This window comes from Schistocerca gregaria, chromosome 2 (genome assembly GCF_023897955.1).
Source record: "Schistocerca gregaria isolate iqSchGreg1 chromosome 2, iqSchGreg1.2, whole genome shotgun sequence".
NCBI lineage: Eukaryota > Metazoa > Arthropoda > Insecta > Orthoptera > Acrididae > Schistocerca > Schistocerca gregaria.
This window is the reverse complement of record NC_064921.1, coordinates 477,226,466-477,245,110: the sequence shown is the minus strand read 5'-3', so window position 1 is coordinate 477,245,110 and position 18,645 is coordinate 477,226,466. Positions and strand designations below refer to the sequence as shown.

Here is an 18,645-nt window from a genome sequence, read left to right as displayed (position 1 = left end):
TCATCTCTTGTTGGAAGAGAAAAACATTTCACATTTGAAGGTTGAATGTCTAGAGAAAAACTAACACCGTCACTAAAAGTTATAATAGCAGTTCGATTTTTTTTCGAGATAATAATTAAAACTTTATGATTGTCACTAGCACAAATAAAAAAATTAGTAAAATTAAATAACTCCATCGATTTTGTTTCAAAAGCCTCATTGGTCTTCAACTAAGACAGCCGCAAAGAGTGTCAGAGTGTCGTTTCAGTCAGTTTGCAAGAATAATTTCCGATTGACAACTTCAGTGATAACTACGAGATTGCTGTAGAATACCGTGTTGATAAGAAGCTCACCTAAAATCGAATAGATGATTGAAACTTGCTGGCAGATTAAAACTGTGTGCCGGGCCGAGAATCTAACTCGGGACCTTTGCCTTTTGCGGGCAAGTGCTCTACCAACTTTTTTATCTCGTTTTGTTCTATATTGTTCGTTGCAGACGTCCGATGACTTTCGTTCAGGTTGTTCGTTGTTCCGTTCACTCAGTTTTTTTATTACAGAGGGTAGCTAAATCCTCTGACAGAACACACTAAGCTACCGTGCCGGCAAAAAATCTCATATTGTTCGCTTTCGTTCGTTGCAACTTCTCGAGGCGGACGTCGTAAGACACCCGTTTAAGTTCGTCGTTGATCAATTAACTCAGTTTTTTTATTATTATTATTACAGAGGGCAGCTAACCTTCTGACCGAACGCGCTGAGCTACCATGCCGGCTCTCATTTTTCCCTCGCTATATCTACAAGTGGAACAGGAAAGGAAGCGACTGGTTATGGTGCAGTATACCCTCCACAACGTACCATGCGGTGGCTTGCGGTGTATGTATGAATATGTACACGCAGATGGTTAACACAGCCGGAATCGTCAACGCGTTAGTTTTCCGATACTTGTAACCAGCAGTCATCTACTCCAGGATGAGATTTTCACTCTGCAGCGGAATGTGCGCTGATATGAAACTTCCTGGCAGATTAAAACTGTGTGCCGGGCCGAGACTCGAACTCGGGACCTTTGCCTTTCGTGGGCAGGTGCTCTACCAACTGAGCTAACCAAGCACGACTCACGCTCCGTCCTCACAGCTTTACTTCTGTCAGTACCTCGTCTCCTACTTTCCAAACTTTACAGAAGCTCTCCTGCGAACCTTGCAGAACTAGCACTCGTGGAAGAAAGGACATTGCGGAGACATGGCTTAGCCACACTCTGGACGATGTTTCCAGAACGAAATTTTCACTCTGCAGCGGAGTGTGCTCCGATATGAAACTTCCTGGCTGATTAAAATTGAGTGCCACACCGAGACTCGAACGCGGGACCTTTGCCTTTCGCGGGCAAGCGCTCTTCAAACTGAGCTATCTAAGCACGATTCACGCCCTGTCCTCACAGCTTTAATTCTGCCAGTAGCTCGTCTCCTACATCCTTTCTATCAGGAGTGCCAGTTCTTCAAGGTTCGCAGGAGAGCTTCTGTAAAGTTTGGAAAGTAGGAGACGAGGTACTGGCAGAGATAAAGATGTGAGGACGGGACGTGAGTCATGCTTGGGTAGCTCAGTTGGTAGAGCACTTGCCCTCGAAAGGCAAAGGTCCCGAGTTTAAGTCTCGAACCGGCACACAGTTTTAATCTGCCAGGAAGTTTCATATCAGCGCACATTCCGCTGCAGAGTGAAAATCTCATTCTGGAATAGATGACTGCTGGTTACAAGTATCGGAAAACTAACGCGTTGACGATTCCGGCTGTGTTAACCATCTGCATATACATATTCATACATACACCGCAAGCCACCGCATGGTTCGTTGTGGAGGGTACACTGTACCATAACCAGTCGCTTCCTTTCCTGTTCCACTTGTAGGTATAACGAGGAAAAAATGAGAGCCTAAATGCCTTCGTATGAGCTCTACTTTCTCGTATCTTATCTTCACAGTCCTAAAGCGAAATGTACCTTGGCGGCAGTGGAATAATTCTGCAGTTAGCTTCAAATGCCGGTTCTGTAATTTTTCTCAATACTGTTCTTTGTAAAGAACGTCGCCTTTCCTCCAGAGATTACCATTTGAGTTCCCGAAGCATCTACGTAAACCAGAATTACACTCGAATGTTCATACTAAGACAGCGTAGGAATCTACATGATAAGGCCGCAACAGCACGCCGGAGCAGTAGAACAGGTTCTGGTCTTGTTTACTCGAGGGGATACACCGCCCGGCCTTGGGTCCCTGGCAACCGCTCCGTTGCTGCGCTGTTGACAACCGGCAGCTGCCGCAGACGAACGCGCCATGGACTTCGAGGGCATCAAGGTAGGTCTGCAGCTCTCGTCTCATGTGCAGTCTCCACCTAACACTGACGGAACTGTCTATTTGAGTAGGTCCACAAAATTATTGCTCGCCAGTTGCCGTAGTCATTTAGTGACTGAATCTGTTTTGACAAATCTAAATGACATATATCCGCTTGCATCTTCTCGTACAGTCTGGAGCTGCAATGAACGGTACGCCTGCATTCACATGTTATCACATATAAGGAAATAGGAACCTACGAATACAACACATTTGTCGTTCCAAGTACATGTCAGTCTGCTTTAAAGCTACAGACAGCAGCAAAATGTTCGTTTAATATTTGCTAGAGCAAATCCTACACGCAGCTTGTTTGTAACAGACTGTGCCACTGCGTTCCTCTTTTGATAGTGTAAACGGCATTGTGGCGAAGATAGACTGCCTTCCCGTTTCTGCTAGTCTGTACCTACCGCATTGTTCCCTCGTCGGCAGGAAATATCACTCGCAGCCTAGTGGAACATCAAAATTCTTGATGAACTGTTTTGAAATAGAAAAAAATATAACTAAAGGAATGTCGTTAAATGAACTGTTACCAAGTAAGTACACGTAATATTATCATGAAAGGAATGTTGCATTCATTTACGTATGTGGTCTCATTGGTTGAGCCTGGTGGCCTAGTGCCAAAGCGCGTGCCTAGAAATTGAAAGGTCATGGTATCGAATCGCGTTCGGCTCACGAGAAATTTCACTCTGCTTTTAACATAAGCGTCACCTTTCAACGATGTGAACATTCGCCGCAAACAATTGGTGGTTCGCATTCAACGTTACACTATTAAGTCCATTTTCGCTCTGTAGTATTGCTGAGGTAGGTTAGGGACACAGAAATCGCCGAAGTGGCGGACAATCGAAAGACTTGCACCACACCACTCAGCCACACTGATTTATAATTATGGCTCCATTAAAGAAAAACAGAAACGAATTTTGATAGAGTTAACCTTTCCGTCATCGATTACCTTTTTTCCGTCTAATACCACCCTAGTCTATCGCTGCATGACTTAAAGAGTGAATATGAAATTTGTTTCTGTTGATAGCAACCTCACAGTGTGCCGTTAGACCACTCGGTGCGCCTTGACAGCGGCATCAGCTCTTTCAAGCATGCAGGAAAAACGCGTTCACTTTAATAGCTCCACTCTAATGCAACGAGTATAAACATCCAAATATCTAGTTAGACGAAACACCTGATTTTGGCCATAAGTGAACCATTAGCGTTCACGTTATCCCCACCATGAAAATCCCTTGAGGTAGGCGCATATCGAAGCAGTTTTCTTGTGCCTTTTTTATTTTTTAATGTCATATCAGCAACAAGGAGCACAGTATTATTATTTATATAGCCTTCTCGTACTATTTCTTGCCTTGCTTTTATTTATGACGTAAGAAAGTTACTGTGTTACAGGAGTAGTATAACACTCTCATGCATTGCGTGTGTTGTATAGAGAAAGTGAAGGCTTCTGGGGCAAGCTTAGAGCAGTGACTTTTTGTCACTCTCCCTTCTCAGTGGGCTAGTTTTTGCTTGTTACAAACCCGTCTGTTGCTTACTGAGTAGAGAATGGGTGTAGTCGTTTGAAAACACCACCGTTACAACTCGACTCTTTTGATTTTCATGATGGATAAACTGACGACCCATGTTCCTTAGCGCTGTTTATACTAAGTGCTTCAGACTTGTTGTAAAGGCTGTTTTTCTCAAAAATGGTATGTCCGATTTTTTCGGATGAAATGTGGCCTATGCAAACCGATAAGAGCAAATTTAACGATGAGCCTTACGTTACCTGTAAGGTGCTTACACCAACTTAACTGCAGAATTTCGAAAAGCAACATAGTACAAACTTAGTACCTTTGAGTAGAGAGCTCTATAAATTGAACATTTCCCGCTGGATAATTTTTTTCCGTGTGAAAAAAACTGCAGGAGCTGATGATTCGAGCAGAGTTCAAGAAAGAATTTTAAGAAAAGTTAGGACAAGAGATGCGCTTTCAAATACGAAGGAAAACGTTTTCTGTGATTTTCTGCTCTGGACAAACTTTAATTTTCCATTTCAACACTTATAAAAAGTTATTAATAGGGATTTTTTCCTGTTTTGATTTGCGATACACTCGAAATGCTTTCGCGTTCTTCTAAGCACAGCCCGTTTGCGCACTGTAAGTACTCACAAGTACCTCTGCATCTATTTCCGGTAATCTTTCATCTCATCTTTCATTGTATGACAATGTCTTCGAAGTAATCGAAGGAGCTAAGTCACTTGCATTTTTCTATCGATTTACAAAACAGTCACGCCTAGCCACTTAATAATGTGCCACCTGTACTCTAGCCGCAACTCATTAACAACTATGTTGCTAATAGGACATCTTTTAGCTATTGTGTAAATGATAATTTGATTAGACTGAGTCCGCAGCAGACATCTGTCATCTAGACATAATGGACTCTTTGTGACGTAACCATTGATGGTTTTTTTTTCTTCTGACCTTTAGTGAGCATTGTAGATAGTTACTTCGCTATTCGATCTCAGGTGAAATATTGGAGACATAGCACGAGCTTGGATTGGGAAAGCTTGAGGAAAGAAGTTGTTTTCTTTCTTTTTCATAAGAACCAACCTGTGATTTGTGTTAAGCAATCTAGGGAAATCACAAAAAATCTAAACACGGATTCCCGGACGGAGATTTATGCTGTCGGCTCTAGTCCGCAATCTCACTCCCTCCACCAGGTTTGAAGTTTCCTCATCAATCGATGTTAGGGATTTTGAAAGTACAGATTCTGATTTAGTAAACAGTTGCGGCAGACGATTCCAGTCTGTAAATCAGATGCGCATAATGACTGATGAACATAAACGTAATAAAGACGTACAACACAATGATCTAAAATTCTGTATAACGTAATACAGTTCACCCCAGAAAACTGTGCGAGAAGATGTCAATCAAGATTTATTGCGCCCAGAATCTACGCGTTGGCTCTAATGCGTCTACTGACTTGCTTGATGCGATTGTGTTCCATTTTCAAATGGGCATTATAGCTGAAAAACATGTCGCGAGTAACTTGTTTTTCTTCTTCTTCTTCTTTTTTGGTAGTCAGTCCTCTGACTGATTTGATGCGGCCGGCCTGAGCCATCTAACCATTTCAGAGTAGAACTAGCGAACATCCTCAATTACCTGCTGGATGTATTCCAATCTTTGCCATCCCCTACAGTTTTTACTCTCTACAGGTCCCCTCTAGTACCATGGAAGTTATTCCTTGGTGTATTGTCCCATATCCTATCGCCTTGCCCCTTCTTCTCGACAGTGTTTTCCAGTTGTTCCTTTCCTTGCCCATCCTTCCTCGCCCATTCTTCCTCATTCCTTACCTCACCAGTCCATCTAATTTTCAGCATAATTTTATAGCATCTCACCTCAAATGCTTCGAGGATCTTCTTTTCTGTTTTCACACAGTCCATATTTCACTACCATACAGTACTAGTCAGCTTTTTTTTAGGTCCTCCTAGCTTCATTCGACATATGTTAATCTGCTTCCAAGCTAGCACAAGTCATTCGCTTCGTTCACTTTGTGTTCTCCAATTCTGATGTCAAGTTTCTGGCAGATCTCGTTTCTGCTTCGTTTCATTACTTTTGTCTGTCTGCGATTTACTCTCGACCCATATTCTGTACTCCTTAGACTGTTCATTCGATTCAACATATCCTTCAATTCTTGCTCACCTTATCTCACACATTATCAGCGAATCTTATCGTTGACAACCTTTCACCCTGAATTTGAATCCCACTCGTGAACCTTTCTTTCATTTCCGACAGTGCTTATTCGATGTACAGAAAGACTACACCCCTCTCTTATACACTTCCGAACTGAACACTCCGGTCTCGATCTCCCATTGTTATTTTTCCTTCTTGGTTCTTAACATATTGTATGTTAGCATTCATTACCTATAGCTTTTACACATTTTTACACATGTTTTCCTGAGAATTTCTACAATGCTGCACCATGCTACAATCTTGATATTGCGATAATTTTGGCAATTTCTCCAAGCGCTCTAAGGGTATCAAATGCCTCTGTGCTAGAATATGACATTACTAAACACTGCGAGGACTACCAAAGATAATTTTGACAGTGCAGTGCCAAATCACGTCTTGGCACACACGAAGAATGACAAAGGCCACCAGGAAACGCAAATTACGCACTCTATTGTCAACAGGTCTACTCGCTGCAGTTGAGCTGGCGCCGTGTGCTGCTAGGCGAGAAGAACTTTTCGGTGGCGTCATAGAGTCGGTACTAAACAAAAATAAAATCGCGAAAAATTTGCAGCTGTCAGAGTTCTGTTCAACGGTACTGATTTTGTGCCATGCTCCCATTTGAAATTCTAAAGTTGAGATTGTCTTTCCTCGTTTCCGACCAGCTTCCACAAAATGTAAGGTTTATTAATAAGCCATGGATCAATGGTAGCGTGCCGCCTGGTCGAATAAATCACGTTTCTTGTTACACCAGGTCGCTGGTCGTGTTCAGTTCGCCGTCATCCAGACAAACGGCTGTTCGAACCACTCACCATGCCATAGACGCAGATCGACTGGGCTATGTTATGCTATAGAGGACAGTCACATGGGTTTCCTTTGAACCGTTCACAGTAATCGGAGCACCATGACAACATGATATGTGAACATTATTGCGGAACAGCTGCATGCCTGCGTGCCTGATGTTTCCCCGATGGCGACGGTGTCTTCTAGCAGGACAACTGTCTCTGTTCAAGGCCACAATCGTGGTTTGAGGAGCAAGATAGCGGACTAACGATGATGTCTTGACCCCTAAATTCATCTGATCTCAACCCAATGAATCACATCTGGGACGCTTTCGGCAGTCTGCTCTGCGCCCAGAAACAACCTACCCTTAATTTACGCGTATTGAGTGACATGTGCATAGACGTGTGACGCTACACACTTCCGGAAACCTACCAAGAACTTGTCGAACCCATCCCAAGCAGAACCGCCGCTGTATTGTATTCCAAAGATGGATCAACACACTATTAAGAAGGCGGTCATGACGTTTTGGTCATTTGTGTGGTAGGTTTTCCTAAATCACAATTTACCAGAAACAGGATTTTTCAGGGAAAAGGGCCAGTGCGGTAGATCTGAAGTATCCTGTATAAGCACAGCCGAGAAAGTGCGACTTGTTGCAAGTGCTTTTGCACACCTTAATGTTTTTTGGAAATTTGTGGTAATGCGCTATGGGACCAAACTGCTAAGGCCATTGGTCCTTAGAATTACACACTACCTAAACTAACTTACGCTGAGGACAACACAAACACCCATGCCCGAAGGAGGTCTCAAACCTCCGGGGGGGGGGGGGGGAGGGGGACCCGGCGAACCGTGAGAAGTCGCCCGGACCGCGCGGCTATCCCGCGCTGCTGCCTTAATGTCTCAGATATATTTCTATGAGGAAATGTGAAGAGCGAACCTTATGTCACCTCACGTGATCCAAAAATGGACTGATGGTATGAATTTTCGGAACTACTGAACGAAACTAACGCAGACCTCAAACGTTCAGAACAGGTCGGCAGTGACAGATAGAACGGAACACCCTCCGCCAAGCACCGAATGATGGTTTGCGGAGTATGTATCAGATGTAGACGACATGTAATCGGGTTTCAAGCTAGATACTTTAAACGCAGTCAGTGAAATAATCACGAGCTTAACATAAAGAATGAATGCGTCATCCATTTCAATTCTTTGCGTCTTTTCCTCAATGTTTGTATAGCTTATCGTGTGATACGTGAGTTTTGGTAAAAATATGATCATTAATTCAATATTGCACACAGAAACATAACAGAACCCGTTCATGTGATAATCGAAATATAACCTTCGCTGTTTTACTCGATACTTTTTGGGCACGCGAGCACAAGTGCAAAATGGACGCTTCGGAGCAGACAAGATTCTTTGGCAGAAAAAAACTGTCTTCTCTGCTGTATCTATCATCGATGAGAGTTTGCCGCATACAGATTCTGACTCACTTCATGTTATTACAACTTCCATATCAGCCAGTAGGTTAACATACAACGCATGAGTATTTGAAATAATAAATAGTTGTTACAGTTTAAGGCATGCTGTAGCTTTTAAAATATTCATATTCTTCACGACAATTGAGTATGTACTCTAGCAATTACATTTCTATCTGTTTCTTCTACAAGAGGCTCGAGCTTCATTTTTTATTTGTTTATGTTTTTTCAGCGTTTATGTGATTTGCATGCCGTTTTTATGTGATTTGCGTAAATATTCGTGCTTGTGTCGTCGCGTTTAATTGTTTATACTGTGTCTCTGAGGTAGGGCATCAGCCTTATATTCTCCTGACAGGATGCAGGAAACTGCCCAGAAATAACGTGCAGATTAGCCAGTTCACGAACCACATGACTGGTTCAACTCTTTTGTTTCGCCAGCTACCGGTCTATGCGTACTTTATAAGAGCAGCTTCTGCGAAATATAACCTCAATCTCGTGTAATTTAACTCCAGTGGAGTCGCACCGAATGGCTCCATGGCTGGACCCTTCTTGCGTAATCACTAGCTGCATTTTGTACGGGTATCAAAAAGGCGTAGTATACCGCAAGTAGTTACTCGTATATGACTCCCTAACTTTTTTTAAAACCATTGCATAATGTGTGCTTAGGGTACTTGATAGTGTTCGTATTCTTTTGACTCGCAAGAGCTTGTCGGGAAAGCACTTGTCGCTCATGAATCCGTGTGATAGGCTCCGTGCCAAGGTCAGTGACAAACTTCATGTAAATAACACCCACAAAGCTTTAACGTTGCCAACTCTGCGAACGTGCGGGCGAGCTCACACACACACGCGCGAGCAGAAAAAGAGAGAGACAGACAGACAGATAGATACATACTCTAAGGTGACAAAAAGTCATGCAACAACGATATGTACATATACAGATGGTGGCGGTGTCGCTATAGAAGGTATAAAAAGGCATTAATGGAACTGTCATTTGTACTCAGGTGATTCATGTGAAAAGGTTTCCGACGTGATTACGGCCGCACGACGGGCTTTAACTGATTTTGAACGCAGAATGGTAGTGGGAGCTAGACTCATGAGACATTCCGTTTCCCAAATTGTTAGGGAATTCAATATCTCAAGATCCACAGTGTCAAGAGTGTGCCGAGAATACCAGATTTCCAGCATTACCTCTCACCACTGACAACGCAGTGGCCGAAGGGCTTCACTTAGCGACCGAGAGCAGCGGTGTTTGCGTAAATTTGTCAGTGCTAACAGACAAGCAACACTGCTTAAAATAACTGCAGAAATCAATGTGCAACGAACGACCAACGTATCCCTTAGGACAGTGCGGCGAAATTTGGCGTTAATGGACTATCGCAGCAGACGACCGACGCTTGTGCCTCTGCTAACAGCACATCGCCTGTGGTGCCTATCCTGGGCTCATGGCCATATCGGTTGGACTCTCGACAGCTGGAAAACCGTGGCTTGTCCAGATGAGTCCTGTTTTCAATTGGTAAGAGCTCATGGTAGGGTTCGAGTGCGGCGTAGACCCTATGAAGTCATGGACAGAAGTTGTCAACAAGGCACCGTGCAAGCTGGTGGTGGCTCTATGGCGGCTGTGTTTATATGGAATGGACTGGTTCCTCTGGTCCAGTTGAACTGATCACTGACTGGAAATGGTTATATTCGGTTACTTCTAGACCATTTGCAGCCATTCGTGGACATCCTGTTCCCAAACAATGAGGAAATTTTTATGGACGGCAATGCACCATGTCATCAAGCCACAATTGTTCGCGATTGGTTTGAGGAGCATTATGGACAAATGGAACGAACGATTTGCAATCCAGATCGCCCGCCATATATCCCATAGGACATTTATGGTACATAATCGAAAGGTCAGTTCGTGCACAAAATTCTGCACTGGCAGCACTCTCGCAATTATGGACGGCTGTAGAGGCACCATGGGCTCAATATTTCTCCAAGGGGCTTCCAGCGACTCGTTGAGTACATGCCAGGTCGAGCTGCTGCACAACGCTGAGCAAAAGAATCTCCGACACGTTATTAAACGGTATCACATGACATTTGTCACCTCCGTGTATTTGTAAAGGAGTGTTTTCCTAGTATTTGTAACCCACGCTATATGTGAAAGGAAAAGCAGATGAAATACGATGGCATATCGAAAGATTTTTACTTATTCAATTCCCATGTAATTAATTAATTCAACAACCAAATACTAAGAACTCCTTTTCCCAAAAGGTTCCTCTTTAACAGTTATGGACTTTCAGATTATTTCCAATCAGCAACAACTAGTGTTAGCATAGTCACGTGACGTCATTCAACAAACTAAAATAAAATACAAAAGACCATTCATCTACAAAAAATTCTACTCTGTTAACTTTTACTTGTTATACACTATGTGGTCAAAAGTATCTGGACACTCCCAAAAACATACGTTTTTCAGATTAGATGTATTGTGCTGCCATTTACTGCCAGATACTCCATATCAGCCACCTCAGTAGTCATTAGACATCGTGAAAGAGCAGAACGGGGCGCTCCGGGGAACTCACGGACTTCGAACGTGGTCAGGTAATTGCGTGTCACTTGTGTCAAACGTCTGTACGCGAGATTTCCACACTCCTAAACATCCCTAGGTCCACTGCTTCTGATGTGATACCGAAGTGGAAAAGTGAAGGGACACGTAGAGCACAAAAGGGTACAGGTCGATCTTGCCTGTTGACTGACAGAGACCGCCGACAGTTGAAGAGGGTCGTAACGTGTAATAGGAAGACGCCAGACATCTATCCAGACCGTCACACAGGAATTCCAATCTGCGTTAGTATCCACTGGAAATAGTATAACGTTTAGGCGAGAGGTGAGGAAACTAGGATTTCGTGGTCGAGCAGCTGCTCATAAACCACACATCACGCCACCACATCGCTTGATGTAAGGGGCGTAAACATTGGACGATTGAACAGTGGACAAACGTTGTGTGGAGTGACGAATCAACGTACACAATGTGGCGATCCGATGGCAAGGAGTGGGTATGGCGAATGCCCGGTGAACGTCATTTGCCAGCATGTGTAGTACCAACAGTAAAATTCGGAGACGGTGGTGTTTTGGTGTGGTCGTGTTTTTCATGGAGGGAGCTTGCACCCCTTGTTGTTTTGCGTGGCACTATCACAGCACAGGCCTACATTGATGTTTTAAGCACCTTCTTGCTTTCCACTGTTAAAGAGCAATTAGGGGATGGCGATTGCATCTTTCAACACGATCGAGCACCTGTTTATAATGCACGGACTGTGGCGGAGCGGTTACACAACAATAACATCCCTGTAGTGGACTGGCCTGCACAGAGTCCTGACCTGAATCCTACAGAACACCTTTGGGATGTTTTGGAACGCCGACTTCGTGCCAGACCTCACCAACCGACATCTACACCTCTCTTCAGTGCAGCACTCCGTGAAGAATGGGCTGCCATTCCCCAAGAAACCTTGCAGTACCTGCCTGAACGCATGCGTGAGAGAGTGGAAGTTGCTAAGGGTGGGCCAACAGCATATTTAATTCCAGCATTACCGATGGAGAGCGCCACGAACTTGTAAGTCACTTTCAGCCAGGTGTCTGATTACTTTTGACCACATAGTGTGTCATAAAAGTCGCTGTCTTGGTCACAGGCTACTTTATTAAAACTGATACACGATTTGCAGCCACCATCAGATCTAATGTTTACAGCATTGACGTGTAGGCGCATGTTAAATAATTCTGATGACTGACTGAAAGCCAAAAGTGGTAATCAATTTAATAAAGAATCCTGTGGTCAAAACATTGACTTTTATAATCTAATTTGGTATAAATGTCACAGGTCTCTTCCACATGTCCAAACTCCCTCATTTCGTGCTTTTACTTGTTGTTGGAGAACGAGAAGCAGTCATATAGCGAGATGTCTTGTGAACAACGTAGTGAGCCAGCATTTTATGATTACACATAAATATTTTTTCAGTAGTACATCCAGAATTTAGCTTCTTCTCTACCCCTGCAAGCAGACCTGTACATGATAACCTACAACATATTTTGCTCCTCGTTTCCTTGCGATACTAGTGTTGCAGGACGGCAAGAGCGTGAATCATCTTCGAAGGACTCTTCTTCCAAAACACAATATTTAAATTTTAGCCTATCGCCTTAGCACGGACACTCTCATAAATGCGTGAAAAACCAATAGTACCCTTCTACATCAGCCCTTGTTTCTAATCCCTTTTTTCCCACACAGGGTGACCCAGGAGGAATGGTCGATATCTATGGATATGATAGGATTGCTCGTTTGAAACAAAAATTCGTAAGGACATGTATTCTATTCAGAATTGTTTCTGAGGTAGAACACATTTAATGTACATTTATTTGCTTTTGAGCTAGTGGCGTACACGTACATGTCTTACCCAATCAATCTCTTGGACGTTTTATTCCAGCCCAACTTACAGGTATTCTTCCAAGTTCCCATTTTTATTATCAACGTGTAGTTCAACAGCATGTGTAGGAACAATAACACTTGTGGAAATGCTGCAGTGTGGTCTTACTGCCAGCACTGTACATCAGCTGTAATGTGACACGTACGATAATGCTTAGAGGTGAAATTGTTAAATATCAGTATTTTTCAATCGATAGTTTGTAAAACACATGTTGTAATGTTTACGAACTATTGCACATATGTAAACCTGACAATATATTAAATAATATAAAAAATAAATAACAACAAACATTAACCGTATTTCATCTCAGAAACCGTCCGGAATAGGACATAAGTTTACAAAAAACTTTTTGCTTCCTGCTATATATCTGAATATTGGCCATTCGTCCTGGAACACTCTGAATATTATACCAAAATCATGCTATGAAAAATTCATCTTGGAATAAGATTTGTCTGTAAATGATTCTATTACATCTTTCCAGCGGAATATTCGGTTATTATCAATAAGATGTGTGGACCAACGACTAACTCATTGTCACGTATTGAAAAATACGTTTTTGGTGTGACTTCTGTTTTCTATACTGCTATTGCTTAAAACTTATTGCATGTTGGTTTTCGTCCTGGAATCTTCCACCGAAGATCCCTATAAGAAAGCTAACAAGCAACGTATCAGCAAGTGCTCACGAAAGATTTACAAATTTTTACAGCTGACTGATACACTGGTCTGATATTAATATATATTTACACTGGAATTTAAAACGTTTTTCATCTCAACTACATTTAGGCTAGGTGCTTCTCTTCTTTCTACATATATAATTTAAGTTATAGTCATCTTCATCATCATTTTACGCAATATATTTTCTAAAACATATCCACTCATGCAGCAGGGTCTAGCATCAGATTGTGAGAGCAGGAAAATGTACAGTGTGCAGTTTACTGTAGTAAGCTTTAACTACACTGAGGTGACAAAGTCATCCGTTAGCGATACGCACATACAGAGATGGCGGTAGTATTGCTTACACAAGGTATAAAAGGACACTACCTTGACGAAGCTCCCATTTGTACTCAGGTAATTCATGTGAAAAGGTTTCCGACGTGATTGTGGCCGCACAACGGGAATTAACAAACTTTGCACAGGGACTTGTAATTGGAGCTACACGCATGGGACATTCCATTTCGGAAATCGTCAGGGAATTCAATATCCCAGAGATCCAAAATGACAAGAGAGTGCCAAGAATAACAAATTCCCGGCATTACCTCTCACCACGGACAATACTGTAGTCAACAGTACCTTCAGGTGCGGCCAAGGGAAGCGTGTTCGGACCCTTGAGACATCACTTAGCGACTGCGAGCAGTGGCGCTTGCAAAGTGTTGTCAGTGCTAACAGACAGGCAACAATGCGTGGAATAACCGCAGAAATGAATGTGGGACGTGCGACGAACGTATCCGTTGGAGCAGAGTGACGAAATTTGGCGTCGGTGGTCTACGGCAGCTGACGACTGACCTTTGCTAACAGCATGACATTGTCTGCAGCGCCATTCCTTGGTTCACGACCATATCGATTTGTCCCTAGGCAACTGGAAACCCATGGTCTGCTCAGACGAGTCCTGATTTCAGTTGGTAAGAATTGATGGTAGCGTTCGAGTGTGTAGTAGATCTCACGAGGCCATGGACCCAAGTTGTCAACAAGGTACTGTGAAAGCTGGTGTTGGCTCTGTGATGGTGTGGGCGCTGTTTATATGGAATGGACTCGGTCCTCTGGTCCAGCTGAATCGAGAATTGACTGGAATGGTTATATTCGGCTACCTGGAATCCATTTGCAGCCCTACATGGACTTCATGTTCCCAAACAATGATGTCATGTCACTGGGCCACAATTGTTCACGACTGGTTTGAAGAACATTATGAACAATTCGAGTAAATGTTTTGGCCATCCAGATCACCTGGCACAAATGCAATGAACGTTTATGGGACATGATCGAGAAGTCAGTTCTTGTACAACATTCTTCATTGGCAACACTTTCGCAATTATGGACCGCTGTAGAGGCAGCGATGTTCAATATTTCTGCAGGGGACTTCCAACGACTTGTTGACTCCAAGCCACGTTCAGTTGCTGCACTAGGCAACAAAAGAAGGTCCGATACTATTAAAAGGTATCCCCTAACTTTTGTCTCCTCTGAGTACATTATTAATGAGTCACCTGCCGCTAGTTGTGTCAAACAGACATGTCAGAAAGAGAATTGAAATGTACAGAATAGTCCAGAGCTCTCAACCACACTTTTAAAACATAAACAGGGGGACAAACAGAAATTGAAAGCGAAGTGGTATGAAATGGGACAGGGGGAAAAACCTGGGGGTCTCGTTTACTAACAACGGATCAACTGGAATTAAAGTAAATCTAATCTAATCTAACATGCTGACCATTTTGAAATCCGTCATCTTGGATAGAGAATTATCAGAGAAAAATAATAACGCCTCTCATCTGAGCATAGCTTTATCACTCTCGTGTTATGACCGATGTTTCTCTCTTACAGGTGGAGTGAAAGTAGTTGGCGTTAACATATAGTTCGAAAATGAATTAAGCTATGCTCAAATAAATACATCACTGTTTTTTTTCTGTGTAATTATCTATTAGTCTGATATTTCACATGACCTCCATTCCATTTGAAATTCTTTGAAGAAGGTGGCTCCCAAACCCACCATGTTGGTAACTTACCTTCACAGGTTTTCCCCCCTCCCGATCCTACATAACTTGATCGAGCATGCCTCACCCCAAAACCTCAGTTCTGCCTGTACCTCTTTCACCTTGCATTACTGGAAACCCCGGGAGAGAGTATATGATGAAAAAGTCATTGTAACACTTAGTACAATGGGTAAGTATATCTGCCAATCTTTCTTTTTCACTACAGTACTTTATCTCAAACGAACCTTCTTCATATTTCTCACTACCATAGTGGAATTTCACATCTATATCTTTGCTTTGTTAAACTAAATCTTCTGATTTGATCATTAGAATATACGTTGATTGTCTACATAAAGAATGGTCTTCACTACTCTTCTGGACAGCTCTTGTAGCAGAGTCTTGATGTGTTTTACTTCTTTGGCATGCTCTGCCAGGGAAATGTAATCTACTTCAGTTGGTGAAGTAGCTACAACACCTTGTGTCATGGGACATCAAATAATGTTAACCCTCTACTTGAAAAAATTAAACAAATAGTTTCTTGAAATTTATATAAATACAAGAATTTGGCTTATAGGATAATTTCTTGTCTAACAATTTACAAATTTCAGTTACAAGACTGATGTAGTTGACAGATGCTTAAGTACATTACCCAGCACCTATGATCTCTTGAAAGACAGCTGGACCCATAAAGGTGCTACCACACAGGAGTGTACGAATGGATCCACCAACATCTTACAGTTTTCTCCCTAGATTTCTCATCACATACTCCAATGAAAAGATAACTTCCTGTCTAGCTTTCACATCAAATCCTGAAACATTGTTTTATGTACTAAGTATGCTGCTCAATATCTCCCTCAAATCGTGTGGCATATGTTTTGGCTATCTATATCGAAAAAATAAGTATTCAGATTTATGTCAGAATGGATGAAAAAGTGTTCACACATATGGAACATTAATAAACAGAGTTTAATGCAATGAAAAAAAGAACTAGTAAGGTAATATACACATATATATATCAAAGTAACACTTACTTAGATAAGCAGATGAAAAGAAATTATGTGCACAAGCATGACAAGTTAGACTGCACTGAGGCAGTATCCAACAAATGCCTACCAAATTAATTATGGACCATAGTGCATGTGCTGACATAAGAATTCTATGTTGACATACACATGTGTTTGGTTTGCACATATGAAATTTAAAGATACTATTAATAATATTTACAGTACACATGAGTAAAATGAGTCTTCACCCAATTTTATCACACCACCAGGGCTTTACCAAAAAGAGTTACTGGCAATTAAATTAAATCACTTTCTGCAGAGTACACAAGAGTAATAATAATATTCAACACTAATAGCATTTTAAAATAAGAAATTATCACTAGATATTTAATGGCATTGTCACATTTCAAAATTGTAAAAGATCTACCCATTTAGTCACATGGCATATATGTATCAAAATCTAGAGCACAAATCTATTACATACCAGAATTATATAGTGGTATGAACCTGTAAATATAGTATGGCATGGACTCAGTCTATAAACGAAACAGAAGTTTAGCAATCACATCATCTTACATACTACATTTTTGACAAAGGAGAAAAAAATGGATACTTATGCATCATGTCTATAAGCTTTCAGTTCAGTGGTATTGCGTGATCCAAACAACTTCTATTAGGATGCGGATTTTCAAGAATTTTGAATGGTCCTATACAGTGGTGGATATAAAAACTTTGCGCCCCTAGTCAGACCATATTATATGCACCCCCCCCCTCCCCCAAAAAACTTTTTTAAAAATAATAACTATTACCCGATCACTTCACAGTTTCCGTTTTGTGTGGGAGATCTGTTAGCTGTTTCCGTACTCTGCTGTTCATTGTTCTGATGGACGTGTCAGCGGTGTAGTCGCACTCAATCAAAATGTAATACGGTTCCGGAAATGTACGTGGTGTATGGCAGTGGATATAACAAACTTACAACTGCATTGTGTTAACACTTACTTCTGTCGAAAGGCAACATAAACGAACACAAGGAAAATAACTTTTCTTTTGTAGCCTAAAAATTCAGCAGAGCGTGTAGGAGACAACGGATTTTTGTTATACATTCCGTTTTAATATGTTCTTTTACGTGACACCGTTGAAAATGAAAATAAAAAAGTATTTTTACAGAGATGCGTTCAAAATTAAAATCAAACTGTCATTTAACGATCTAATAACTTAAATGTGTAGCAGACAAAAAAACACGTTCGGTATTAATACATGAATCTATAGGAAACCGTAAGAAATGAAAATGAAATAGAGATTTCGGTGCACGAACTAATAACTAAATACAAACAAATACAGAACTGGATTTGCGATTACATAATTTTACAGACTAGAGTGGAAAAACCAAATTTGTGTTAGAATCTAATAGTTAATGTGTAAAGCATTAGGGTCCATGTAGCTAGATGCTGCATAATAAGTGTACACAATAACATTAATACAATATGTAAGAGCTGAACAGTTTTGTACTGCAGCTTCTGCTCTCACCATAGCTGTTTCTAACGGTACTCGCAAAGCTTTTACTTATTTATCGACAGAACTGAATTACGTTATTTATTAACACCTTTTCATCTGAGCTTACTATTCTTCGATAACGAATATTTCCGCGGTAACTGTACATTCCAACAGACGCCAAGAATACGCATCAGTTATACTACAGTATAAGTCGACTGTTCAGCACAGAGCGGCCTGGGTCACGGGTATTGTTTCGTATGGTCTGGCGCCTTCGGTCATGTCTACACGTTAAAGAAGTTTAGTTCCGCGTTCTGCCATCTGTAATTGTATAATAAACAGGTAATACGTAGTCTTTAAATCCAATGAATGTGTCCTAAGTTATAATAAAAATCACATTATAATCTTAAATTTTTAAAACTAATGTGAATAAACACACTCACCAGTCAGCAAAGTTTGCGCCTGGCTTTGATGGCAGAAAACTCGCTGCTCATATCTTCATAGTTCAGACGGTTATCAGACAGGAGGTCAGCTTCAATGTGAAGAATGGACAACGCGTTCAATCTCTCCCCAGACAACGTAAAACGTAGGTACGGTTTCAATCTTTTAAGAGCCGAAAACAAGCGTTCTGCTGAACAATTTGTTAAGTGCCATACATAGAAATATTCTAAGAGCAATATCAATATCCGGAAACACGAACTGTAACATC

The 18,645-nt window shown here is 41.6% G+C and overlaps 1 protein-coding gene across 1 annotated transcript in view; it reads left to right on the top strand.

The window, feature by feature from the left end:
* Nucleotides 1–2,174: 2,174 nt before the first annotated feature.
* LOC126326911 (homogentisate 1,2-dioxygenase) overlaps nt 2,175–18,645 on the top strand; it is a 127,491-nt gene continuing 111,020 nt past the window's right edge. Inside the window, exon 1 of the mRNA XM_049995809.1 lies at nt 2,175–2,308. Coding sequence (XP_049851766.1) covers nt 2,288–2,308 — 21 coding nt within the window. The 5' untranslated portion in view covers nt 2,175–2,287. The remainder of the gene's footprint in view (nt 2,309–18,645) is intronic.